At 39.3% G+C, this 13,211-nt stretch overlaps 1 protein-coding gene across 2 annotated transcripts in view; it reads left to right on the forward strand.

The window, feature by feature from the left end:
* TSNARE1 (t-SNARE domain containing 1) overlaps positions 1-13,211 on the forward strand; it is a 138,068-nt gene that overhangs the window by 93,999 nt on the left and 30,858 nt on the right. For both annotated transcript variants that reach the window (XM_072410571.1, XM_072410572.1), the window contains one exon: positions 12,161-12,322. In XM_072410571.1, coding sequence (XP_072266672.1) covers positions 12,161-12,322 — 162 coding nt within the window. The remainder of the gene's footprint in view (positions 1-12,160; positions 12,323-13,211) is intronic.

A 13,211-nucleotide genomic window follows, 5' to 3' on the forward strand; every position in this document is an offset into this window, starting at 1 on the left:
TTTTTTTTTTTATTTGTTGTAAAATTATCTTATTGTAAAGATTTTTCATTCTAGGCCATCTTTCACCCCCCAAAAAAACATTTCTAATTAGAACATGTCTCCTGAGGTTTAAAGAAACACAGGTTCCAGTTTATTTTATTTCCTCCCATATGTAAGGTAATATACATAGTAAGTCAGAATGCAAAAATACAAGGTCCATCAAGTTCACCCACTAGGGAAATAAACATATCCCAGATAAAACACTATTTACATAGTTAATCCAGAAGAAGGCAGAAAAATGGTTTCATTTGTTCCAACGGGAAAAATTCCTTCTTTTTCCAGTGAGGCAATCGGATGTTACCTGGATCAGCATTTTGTTGTCTTTAATACTTTACTGCTTAGTTATATTTTGTGCACACTATTCATATTGTGTACATTTTATGCATCAATTTTATTCCTATTCACTTCATAAATAATATTTTATTGGTATATGTTTTTTCATGGATGCAAATCCTACGTTTTTGAAACAGTTCTGCCGAGAATTGTTCTGCCTTCAACCAACATTAGCGCCATTTAAACCCAAGGAACAAGACCAAGTTTGTATGTTACATCTCCGAAACACCCACTGGGTTCCTCCGATGTTTCCTGGACTGCCAAATGATATTAAACTTTATTTTCCAACATTTTCTAACATCAGAATATGTGCCCGAATACCCATTTGTATTTAACAGGTATTATTTTAAAATGTCCTATTTTTGAGAAATTGTTATGAGTATGTTTTTTTTTCTTTTTTTTTTTTTTTTTAATTATATTTCTTTGTAACGCAAGAGGTGTTCATGGCTACGTCCTATCAGCGATCCAGAGCACTCTGGGAAAACAGAGGCCGGAGGTATTTACACCACTGTGATTACATTCTTGGAGTGAAAGGAACTGGGGAACAAAAGCAATAACCACCGTCCAGTCCATCTTGCTGCCCTTTTTGTCATTGCAGCAGTAAACATTCCTGAATACTACACGGAACGTATGTTTCCATTTATGTCATTGAGCCTGGAGTGTGTTTGATATGAATGGACATGGTGGTAACCTGTGAGTGAAAACTGCAGTTAATCATCCTCTCTTCCCTGAACCAAGTCCTGGAGGAGGTCAGCGCACCAGCAGGACTGTGAAATTGTTATTTACAGAGCGCACCTCTGGAGAAATGACGTGATCATGCCTATAATTACATCTGGGGATACCGCTCTTCCCTTGTATTTCCAACCTGCATGCTCCAGCTGTGGATGGATAGTTTTCTATATTACCTGCCACCCAAGGGCTGATAAAGGTGGCCATTTTTCATGGTAAATTTCATGAGGTTTATTTTTTTTTGTAAGCTTATGTTAGGGAGTATTAAAAAAAAAAAGTACAACTCTTCATTACATGCACATTTCCCCATCATTTATTACAAAAAAAAAGCTCTTTACGAGTTCCTCATGATTCTTCTTTCAGTGAGCTTGACAAGTCTGCTTTACTGAAATCCTACGTTGGGTCAGGTCCTCAGGCTCAACTACAAACCACCGCTCATCACCCATCCCTCTCTTGCCCTCCTGTACAAGCAATAAATACCATAATGTATTTACCAGCTAAACAAGGCTGCTTCCATTACTTACATTGCATGTATTGTGCAGGTATTGTGTGATACTTCTCCCATCTCCTAGGTTGTAAGCTCTTTGGGGCGATGTCTTTTCCAGTGTCACTGTCTGTATCTGTCTGTCATTTGCAGCCCCTATTTAATGTACAGCGCTGCATACAATGTTGGCACTATAAAAAATCCTAATATTAATATCAGAACCTAATTGCCAGGTTTGCAACTTTCTTACAAGGAATAGTTGCTTGGAGTTAAGTCAGAGAGCAGTACAGTTTTTCACTGCAGGTGGTAAAGAATAATTTCCCCAGTTCCCCAGTGGGGTAACAAACAAAAACAAGTTGAGATAAATGTTATATTTATGCATTTACAACTATTGCAACTACATTTTTTCATTCGCATATTTTTTATTTTTGAAAAATAAAGCCTGCATTTTTTTTCGAGAACTCAATTTAAGAGTTTTCACATTTTAAAAATTGTTAATATAAAAACCAAACCTTGAAATGTAAAATTCCATTTCACATGTCCCTTTACCATGTCAATATAAAATACTAACAAAATGTAAATTCCATTTTCACATGTTCTATTACCATGCATTGAGAAAAGCCGGTTGTTTAGAGAGATTTATCTCTGAAGGTGAATTGCTCACACAATTGGATGACTCATTGCATTGACTCTCCAAGGCTCAGATAGAAAACATCAGTTTATAAAAAAGGAAAAAAAACTCATATATATACTGTTACAGATTTCAGTTTGAGCAAACAATTTACCTGATCATTTAGTTCTGAAGTTAAACCATAAACACTGATTCCCCACGTGCAATGCGCTGACCATTTCTAGCCATATTTATTTAGAGATGCAGGTGTGGCACAGACGGGCATGTTTGCTCCTTTGGGGATGGACAGATACACCAAGGTAATTTGCATAGCCTCAGTCAAGTGGTAAGTTTGAATTAAATTGTGTCTAAAGTAGACCTAAGGGAGTGAGGAATGGGTACATCCTCTTACTGAATTAGTATTGTATATAGACTAGATGCTAACCCTTATTACCCCTAGCTGTCATTACAGACACTATTGTACCATCAGAGGCAGGTGCCTCTCCAGGATGCCAGGTTTGAAGTTCAAATACAGCATGGGATGAAATTTTTTATTTTGGAATAACCCTGCTACCTGCTATTTCTCTTTATTTCTCCTAAACTAACAACAACCCTAGATAACCGGGTCCCTTTTCCTACTCAGTCAGTGCTTATTATCTTTTCAATATTTACTTTCATCTGCTCTATATATGATTCTCATAACCCCCTGAGGAAGCCCAAGAGGCGAAACGTGTTGGGAATGGAGAAGCATATGTACCTTTTTATGAGCGCCTCTATAATGTGGCATCCCAAATACAGAACCATGGACATCTAAAATTCACTTAGGAAAAAGCAGTAACATTTCAGTCTGTTAACCCCTTAAGTTTTAGAGGGTGACACTATATAATCCTATTTCATTGTATCACAATTGTCACGATTACGTGTAGTTGTTTACCTTTTTTGTCACCTCAATATATAATTACCAAACAAACCCTCTGTTCTTTTTTTGTCCTACTTTTTTTTTGTGCCTAAGGTAGCCTTTTTTTTTCCTTCCTATTTATATCTAAGCAGTCCTACATGTAAGCCAGAGAAAATGCAGCCACTGTGTTCCCCTATCGGAATCCATGGTATCGGCCATCTTTGTGGGCCCACACATGGCTTGGTTGTAAGGCTGGTTTGGTATTTCCGAACCTGTGTATCTGCTGGGATTTTCACCCACAACCATCTCTGGGTTGTACAGATGGTCTGATAAGGAAAAATATCCAGTGAGTGTCAGTTCTCTGGACAACAGTGCCATAAGAATGGCCAGACTGGTTCAGGTTGATAGAAAGGCAACAAGATCTCAAATACCAACTGAGGTCTGGAGAAGAGATCCCTGAATCCATAACTTTGAAGCAGTTAGGCTACAGCAGCAGGAGATCACACCGGGTGCCACTCCCGCTAGCTAAGATCAGTCACCTGAGGCTACAGTTTGCATGGGCTCACCTGAAATTGTACAAGAAGGTTGGAAAAATGTTGCCTGGTCTGATGAGTCTCAGTTTCTGCTCCATCATTCAGATGTCCGAACTTTGCATCAACAAGAAAGCATGGATTCGTCCTGTTTGTATCAGTGGTTGTAGTGTAATGGTGTGGGGTGTGTTCTTGCAACACTTTGGACCTCTTAATACCAATCAAGCCTTATTTTTTCCCCATTGTTGTCTATCTTGACCAGGTTCCTATATTCTGATGGCTGCTCACAGCAAAATAACACACCATGTCAATTAATCTAAATTATCCTAAACTGGTTTTTTTTGAGCATAGTAATTTACTGGACTCAAATGGCCTCCACAGTCACCATTCAATGGAGCATCTCTGGGATGTGGTAGAACAAGATATTTGCATGATGCTATCGTGTCAATATGAACCAAAATCCCTGAGGAATCTTTCCAGCATCTTGGCCTGAACGCCAATGATTTTTAATCCTGAATGGGTGAAATGATGATTATCTCCAAGATAATGAATGGCAATGAAGTGGCCCCTTGCCCTGTGTGTATTTTCTGGGCTCTATAAAACATTTTTATCACATGAGGAACCTTGCCTAAATACAGAACCATAAAAGTCATAAATAAATTATTTTATGTTGTTCAGAGCTAAGTGAAATGTCATGAGGGTGAATGTCATTTTTCACTGCCAGCCATTGGAACTCTCCATGCCATGGAGAATCATGTACTGTGTGCCGTTAACATAATCCCAATTCACCCGCCATTCATTACTCGCTCCCTAAACAGAAGGTTAGGGCAGACTGGTCTGTAATGAGGGAGTGCAATTGTTGACTGGCTAAAGATGGATTTGTGAAATGAATCACTATTTGCTCTTTCCTGGCCTAATACAGCCATGCTGCAAATATGCTTTGGACTCCTGAAGACTGAATTCTTTACATTTTTCATCTATGACAATACACAATTCAAGGTAGAATTGTACCTCTGTGTGATACAATAATATATATTTTAAAAAATTCTCTCTTCTATTTACTGCCATCTGTAATATTTATATCTGTTGTCTTTGGTAAAATTACTCTTGGCATGCTTCTCTAGTCTTTCTGTGCTATGCCATGTACATGTTTTAGATAATTGTCCCCCGACATGAATGATTGTAAATATTCTAGTTTGTGTACGGCTGTTCACTGACGAGGTTTAGGGATCTGCAGCGGTGGACCACTAAATGACTGATCAGAGGCTACCACTTCCTATAGGGAAGGACTCATCAGGTTTCCTCCTGCTTCATACAGTTGAAAAGTGCTGTGAACAACCTATGTTGCAACTGCAAACAATTATGAAAGATTGTTTTCAGCTACCAAAATTTTACTTCTGTAAGCAGCATTAGACTTACTGTCAATCCCGGAAATCTGCATAGTGCTTGAGGCTACAGGAAAACTTTGACAAGGTATAAGGCATCCCCTGAGTGATTCCTGAATTTTTTGTATGCTGCTTCCCACCTCTTAGATTGTAAGCACTTCTGAGCAGTGTCCTCTCTCCTGTGTCACTGTCTGTATCTGTCTGTCATTTGCAACCCCCATTTAACATACAGTGCTACGTAATATGTTGGTGCTATATAACTACTGTTAATTAGTAATATTAATGCTAACTTGGGCAGCATGGTGGCTCAGTGGTTAGCACTCTGGCCTTTGCAGTGCTAGGTTTCAAGATTGAATCTCAGCCAGGACGCTATCTGCATGGAGTTTGCAGGTTCTCCCCGTGTTTCCGTTGGTTTCCTCTGGGTACTGTGGTTTACTCCCCCCACAAAAAATAAAAAAAACATGCAGTTAGGTTAATTGGCTGTCCGTAAAATTGATATTAGACTGTGGTAATGACATATGAGGTAGGGACATTAGATTGTAAGCCCCTTTCAGGGAGAGCTAGTAACATTACTATGGACTTTGTAAAGTCCTCCGTAATATGTTGGTACTCTATAAATACAAAATATTAATATTTCCAGTGGAATACTTGCTGCTTCACTTCTTTGAGTGAGTGAACTAGATTTTAAATCTAAAGAACAGAATTAGGTATGGAGCTGCTGCAACGATTGCTGATAGTAAAAGAGAATAAACTATGTACACAGTAGATACAGGTATGCAATATTAGATATTGATATTGAATATTTTTCTATTATATATTATAGTCTTAAGTCTTAGACTTTGTCCAGCTGAAATGTAATCAGTCAGTTGCATCTAGTAGAAGGCATTTCTCCGAGAATGACATCCCTTATTGCTCTTTAAGACTGAGCATTTCTAACCTTGCAGCAAATCCCAAGGTTGGGTTCGAGGAGGACGGTGCACTGGTCCTGTGTTAGGGTGTTATCACAGTACTCAGATCTGTTGTCCTTTGGCTCACTGTGATTATATTTGTCATTTGATTTGTATTCCTCACATCAGCATTGCTTTTCATGCCTCACCCTCCGAAGTCCTCCGACAACGCACAAAGTCTTTTCCTCGCTTCTCTCTCACCTCGCCAGCACTTGTTGTCAAGCTGATGAAGGCAAATAAAGCGTGACATTTAGCTTTGCATTGGCGGCGGAACGTTTTTTGGAGCAGGACAGGAATAGAAGCTGCAAATCTCGAGTCCTCTCACATTAGTTTGTGACTCTCTGCATTCTTTATTTAGGGGATCTGAGCAGACTGCACATTTCCCGGCAAATATTGTCACATCGCCTCCCGTGCTCACTCGTTCCAGAACATCTGCTGTACACTTGGCTAAAGATCTGGTACTTGACAAGAATGTCCCACACCGACCAAATTGATTGTTATGCCAGAGGAATTCAGTCATATCACAGCTGTTAAGGGGGGACTCCAGCCAAACAGCATAATAACTAGTTAAAAAATAGACACATGCAGCAGTTTTGTCTGCCAGTATATTTATGTTCAGGCTTATTATTTCCCACCTGAAGCCACTTATCAGGAAGGTCACACCACTGTTCACTATGGCTGCCCTGATAATTCTTCCAATACCTGCACACCGATTGCACTGTAAATGGTGACCTGCCTGTAGCTTCTGCATATCCTAGTTCCCTATGCAGTCTATAGTTTCTGAGACATCTTAAATGCCATGATTGTTAGGAAGATGCTGTGCATATTGCTCTATAAATGAATTTATCATCAACTTATAATTACCAAAGTTTGTAAGAAAGACACTGCAAATCAGAAATTAGATTCCTGGCTAAAAAAGCATTCATCTGATTTAGGGAGTGACCTGCTGTGGCATGTAAAATTGGCAGTTGTTGGTCACTCTGTGGCCACCAACTTTGCAGTAATACTTAAAGTGAACCTGGGCCTATATTATGGACATTCATCTGTTTATATCTGATCTCTTTATCTGCATGCACTATAAAGTTACTTCTCAAACATTAAAAGGAGTGAAAATTGGCATACAGCCGTTATTCCCCATTGAGAAAGGTGAAGAAATAATTTGACACACAGTAACTGGCAGTATTCACTAGCTTCAAGTTGCATTTGTGCAACCATCCCTGTGTGCACCAGCCATCATCATTGTTGTGAACTTTAAGAATAATTTGTTCACCTTTCTTGTAGGTGCAGAGATGAGAGAGGACTTTGCTTTCATCTCCATTAAAGGAAAGTTGTTTTGTAGTTCACAGACAAAAAGTAAGACTGATTGTTCAAGACTTCATGCCAAAAATCCTGAATTACCGAAATCTGCATACTGTGGTTATCACCCCCCAAAGGTGAATAAAGGCTTTGGTGCACAGTACATAACAGTTTGCATTTGTGCAACCGCTTGGTTGTTTTGGTTTTCTACATTGGCATTTTTATGCTGGAGCTATCTGAAACAGAAGCTGGGCCAATTATATGTTTTTTTTCTTCTCCCTATGGCCAACAAGTCTGTCTGTGTTAGCCGATTAATGTGCCTCATCCTCGCTTAGGCAGCTTTGACTTTAACTATGTTCCCCAAACACACTAATTATCCTAAACCTGGTTTTGTCTTTGGGCAGAAGATGTGAAACACAAAAGAAAAATGTGTGAATCGAAAGAAATCAGGTTTGTAACGGTATTTAGGATTGAGAGTTTTTAGCTGAGGATGCCTCGGACAAATTGTCAAATTAGATTCTGACCCTGAGGTTGTTTATTGTCTTTTGCTGTCACTTTGCTTCCATGTATACCAACTCCTCCAGCCGAAGAATCATAAAAAGTAAACCTTTAGGTTCTTAAAAATAACAGTACACTTCCTCTGCCTTAAAGTACATCCAACGCTTTCTGGTCTCATTTTGTTTTTTTAATATGCGGTAAACCTCCTCTTAGTTGTGACAGGAACATATTTGGCCATTGAAAGATTTCTCTTTGTTCCAGGTTTAAAGGCGACTAAAAATGTTAGATTAACCCACCAATTAATGAGGGCAATTACTAAGAATTAAAGTTCCCCAGCAGGGACGTGGAAGGCAACAGTGTTATAAGATAACATTTTTAGACCTTATGCTCTATGTCTGCATTATGAGATAATCTAGGGCACTGCTGCCTCTGACTGCTAGTCTTAGGTGGTTGGGAGGGAGATTTGGGGATGTCACTACTGAGTTGCTTTGTGTTCTCTTTACTGGAGAGGAATCAGTACTTGAGGACCTGCAGTGCCCAAAATTCCTGTGGATTACCTGCATTCTGTGGATCTGTGCTTCCTACACTGTTCTCTTTCAGGACCCAACCATAAGAGGGGTAGCTTTTGCATGAGAAAGTAAAGCTCTGTTCCACTTCCAGGATAACACATATACAAGGGGGGGCTAAAAAGTTCCTGGCTTTGCCCAGAAAGAAGGGAACCAGAGTTATGAGTTAACACATTTATTCAACATATTCCCCCCTCAGACTAATTCACTTGGTACAGCGTAGTTGCAGCTTTTCTAGACCATTCAAATGAAAGTCCTTTGGTTGGCAGCAAACCAAGCCAATCACATAAAAGTGCAGTCAGGAATAGCTTTATTTATAAAAAATAAAAGGCAATCTGTTGATTTATAGTGTTCACACTTTTCTTTGTCCTTCTGTACCTGTTTCTTTCCTCAAATATTAAAAAAACGTGATCACAGTACAGGTTGACAATCAAAAAATTAACCTCCGGACCTGAGGTGCGCTGGATTCTTGAAAATGACAGATATTTAAAAGTTATACTTACCTCCACACACAGGCCAGCCTTCCTCACGCAGCAGCGGGGACATCTGGCACAGTTCCAGGGAGCAGGCAGCAGGGACGTCTCAACATGCATTTAGTTTAGAAAGCAAGACCTAACAGCTTTTTCTGGAGAGCAGCGCCATCAAAACATTAGTGGCCAAACAGTGTACTGCAGTCCCTGTATTGAAAATGCAATCTGAAATTCATGCCGGGAAACTGAAGGGGGCCGATTACCAATGGCCGGATTTTGGATTGTCAACCTGTATAAATCGTTTTTACATATTTCAATGCTATTGTGCCTTATTTAGAGGCTTGAAGGACATTTTCAATGTGTTATCAGCTTTAAACCACAATAAGTCACTTGCAAATCATTGTGTTGTCCTCCTGCTCGGGACGCACACCAGAGTCGTAGCAGAGGTGGCTCCGATTAGCCTAGGTGATGGACCTGGCTCGCTAAGCCTCTTCAGACCTTCTGCTATGTACGATACTCCTCTCCAATCCCACCTTCTCCTCTTCTGCATTGTATAGGTTTGGTAGGGTGTTCTCAGCCCTTGTTTATCCAATTTTCTGCGCTCTTTAGCAGTTTAAACCCAGGATGAAGCTTTCATTAATTAAAGCAGAATTTGGATTGGGGAAAGGGGGGGAGCTAGTAGCTTTGTGAGGATTAGCTGCCTAAAAGGTCCCTGCTGGTTTAATTGTATAATTATCGTAAATGTTCTCCGTTGTACAATGGTATTCACATTGTCAGTTACTTCTTCTTCTGCTCTCTTTGTAGTCTCTACAATGAACATTCCATTATGGCTTCCTCAAAATGGGTGTTTTTTTTTTTTTTTTTTTTTTTTTAGAACCTCTAGTTCTTTATGTAGGGGGTGTAAATTGTTGTGCATATTGAGGCAAAAATAAAGAAATCTGTACATCTCTGTGATTTAGTCACCTTCCACAATGCTTTATTTTATAAATGTCTGGACCCTGCTAGCAAACCCAATTTGCTCCCTAAACATTGTTTTTGCTGACAACACCCTGGCTCTTCTTTTCCGAAATCCCCAGCAGTGTTGTCAGTTCTCTCCAGTTCTTCCAGTCAGCATTGGCAGATTACGTAGCATGCACATCCCAAGTAGCTGTCCCTTTAGCAGGAGATGAATCTTGAATGGTTGATGATATTATATCCTGGGAATCCCTAGATCTGACCTTAAATTCCGATTGATCTGAATCGGGGAACTTTGGCTGAATGCTGTTCATGTCTCTTCAGTATATACACATTGTTGATCTACCTCCACCATACACTCCTGATGAAGCGATTTGTTATCCATGAAACGCATTGAGAAAGATACTGTGAGGTTATAATTAGCTGTGATATAATTAATATGGAACATTGACTTATAATCAAAGATATATAGAGGTGGAGCTGTATACAATAACCTCACATGATAGATAATTATTTTTTCTTCTCTTATCTGTTTTTATTGTTATTTATTGTTGTAAATATCCATGTTTTTAAAAAAAAATTGTACATAAAGTAATTGATTTATAAAAATGTTTTCTTTTTTTGAAGATACATGCCTTAAAAATCCTGAATCAATATATTTTTGTATTTATTTTTGTTGTTAGTGGAATGGGATGTGGCGTTACTTCTTTGGGAATCACCTTTATACAGATTTTCTATCCAATTCTTCCCTGCTGGATTAGACCCAAATTTCCTGATTATTAGCCAGTATTTATAAAAAGCCAACACATGTTACATCATTGGACATAGGTTGTAAGAATAGGAGCTGTTAAAGCTGCCAAAGGTAAACCATCCCATGTTCATGGACATAGTTTTAATGTTGACCTTCTTAAGAAAAAGGGTAAATAAAAAGAAAACGCTCAAAATGGTCCGACATAATGGACCAGTTAGTTTTAACTGCAGTCACTATTCTTTGTTTCTAATAACCTCATATGTGTGTGATGGTTGGTTGTCCATAAGCTATTCTCTGGTATAGGAAATCACCAACACAGCTTAGGCACTGGTTTGAAATAATGGATAGATATCTCTTCTAACAATCTGTTTTTCCCTTTTCTACTCAATTTTCACCCGGTGATCTCACCAGTAATGCTAACTCTCTGCATTGTATGAACACCGGAACAGTATTTCCACCCTAGACTGCAGTAATACCAGTAAATTACCTTCCATAATATATATAGAAAGGAAGAAAAAGATCTTATTATAAATAGTCTATATCATAAATAGTCTACACTGCTTTTAAAGGATCCAGGATCATAGGAGCTCATAGGGCCCACTCTCATTTTAGATTTTAGGGTGTCAGATTGGTATGGTAATTGGTCTATATGCCAACCAACTAGCCCGGGACTGAATTTAACATAGGTTTGTATTTCTTAATAATCTGTTCATGCAACAGATTAGTGCAATAGTGGCTGACTCTTCACCATCCTTTCCTTCTATGAAGGTGTATTTGGTTATCCCCATTATTCAGAGATAGGGCTTCTAGAAGCATTGAGAAGGAATGTGTGAGGGATTGGGGTGGTGGTCTACAGGGGACTGTGGTTGAACTTGATGCACTTATGTCTTTTTTCAACCTGAGTTACTATGATCCAGATTTAGCAAGGATTCCACAATCTTATGGATAGTTCTGAACTGTTTTCTAATATTTTTGAATTGGTGGGCAAAACCCTCAGTTGCAATCAAAATGACGTTGGTTGCAGACTCGGAACTACACTTGTGTTACTCACCTGTCTCCATTCCCTTGCAGGGCTCCACCATCATCTTCGTTTCCTTTTCTTAATTGGCAGGGCTGGGATGATGTAACTCTCACAGGAGTTCATTCCTTCCCGGGCATGTGCAGAGGAATCCGGGCATACCGGCTATCCTGGCAACCAAAGCTGGCACTACGCATGCACAGGTCAGCTTTTTGCTAGAAAACTGGCACATTCATACAGATAAGAGAGATTATTGCAGAAGGGATATCGCCTATCCCTTTCTGCCATAATGACCTGCCTGATAATGAATTCCTAAAAGTGGAACTTTAGTTTTGCTTTAACACATATTAGGGAGTGAGGCCCTATTTGGAGATGTTGATACCCTGTACCCTGCTGGAGATTTTAATTCTGCTCAGCCATTGTTCCTACCCATTGGATTTCTGGTATGATCAGCTGGATTTACTTTCTTAAATTTTTCAAAATAATTTTCCATAACATCCATAATAAAAAAAAACAACCTAAAGAAAGCATTTGCTAGGTTCACAATAACTTTAAGGTGTTTGTGGTGGTGCATTATATTACATATCTGCATCATACAAAGGGATGGTGTTGTCACAAATAGATAATTTTCTCTTTTTTTTTTCCCATATAGAGCCCTCACACTCCGTTTTCAGATATTGCGGATGATGAAAAGATCTTTAACGGTGGTGATGATCAGTGGCAAAAGCAGAGTGAAGAGCAGGATTTGTCAGAGATCACCGAAGAGGATCTTGAGCAGATTCGTAGGAAGGAGGAAAGCTTGAAGCAGATTGAGGTACAGTTTATACCAGAGCTAGGCAAATCCTAGGGTCAGGTAGTGTGTCATCAATGGGAGCATGTTCCCCAGTAACATTTTATACACTCGTTAAAAAATTACATATCCTCTACACATGTACTTCCGATGGTGACCAGCAGGTGTCCCCTGCTGGGAAATTTCACCAATCAGCCTTGGAACTCCTGCTGCCACTACCTGAAGGGGGGAGGCCAAATCTGATCAGCAGCAGGGGGGAAAGTGTGGGGATGTCTATTTTCTGTATGTATAATTTGTTTTTGTATATATATATGTAAATATATATATATATATATATATATATGTATGTATATATATATATATATATATGTATATGTGTGTATGTGTATGTATATGTGTATATATATATGTGTATATATATATATATATATATATATATATATATATATATATATATAAACACACACACACACACAGGTAGTCCCCGGGTTAAGGACATCTGACATACAGACGACTCCTAGATACAAATGGGGCTTCCCTGCTTGCTTGTGTGCAAGACCGGAGGGAGGGGGCGGTTTGCATGACTTTTGCTAAACACAGCTGAGGTTGTGGGTGATTTTAGGGGGGTAAGCTCTTTCTACAGCTTCTTGTAACTCTAATGACTAAAGCTGCGTACACACGTGCAATTCTTGTCGTTGGAAAGGATCTTTCACGATCCTTTCCAATGACAAAGGACTACACGATGCATGAACGATTGCTGTACATACAGCACCGTTCTGCTCTATGGAGAGGGGAGGGGGAGAACGACAGAGCGGCACTCTGCTGTGCGCTCTCTCCCTTCCCTTGCATTAGGATTGCTCGTTGTTCGAACGACGCCGACTGTACACACGCCAGATTCCCGCCCGATATCTGG

This window comes from Pyxicephalus adspersus, chromosome 5 (genome assembly GCF_032062135.1).
Source record: "Pyxicephalus adspersus chromosome 5, UCB_Pads_2.0, whole genome shotgun sequence".
Lineage (NCBI taxonomy): Eukaryota > Metazoa > Chordata > Amphibia > Anura > Pyxicephalidae > Pyxicephalus > Pyxicephalus adspersus.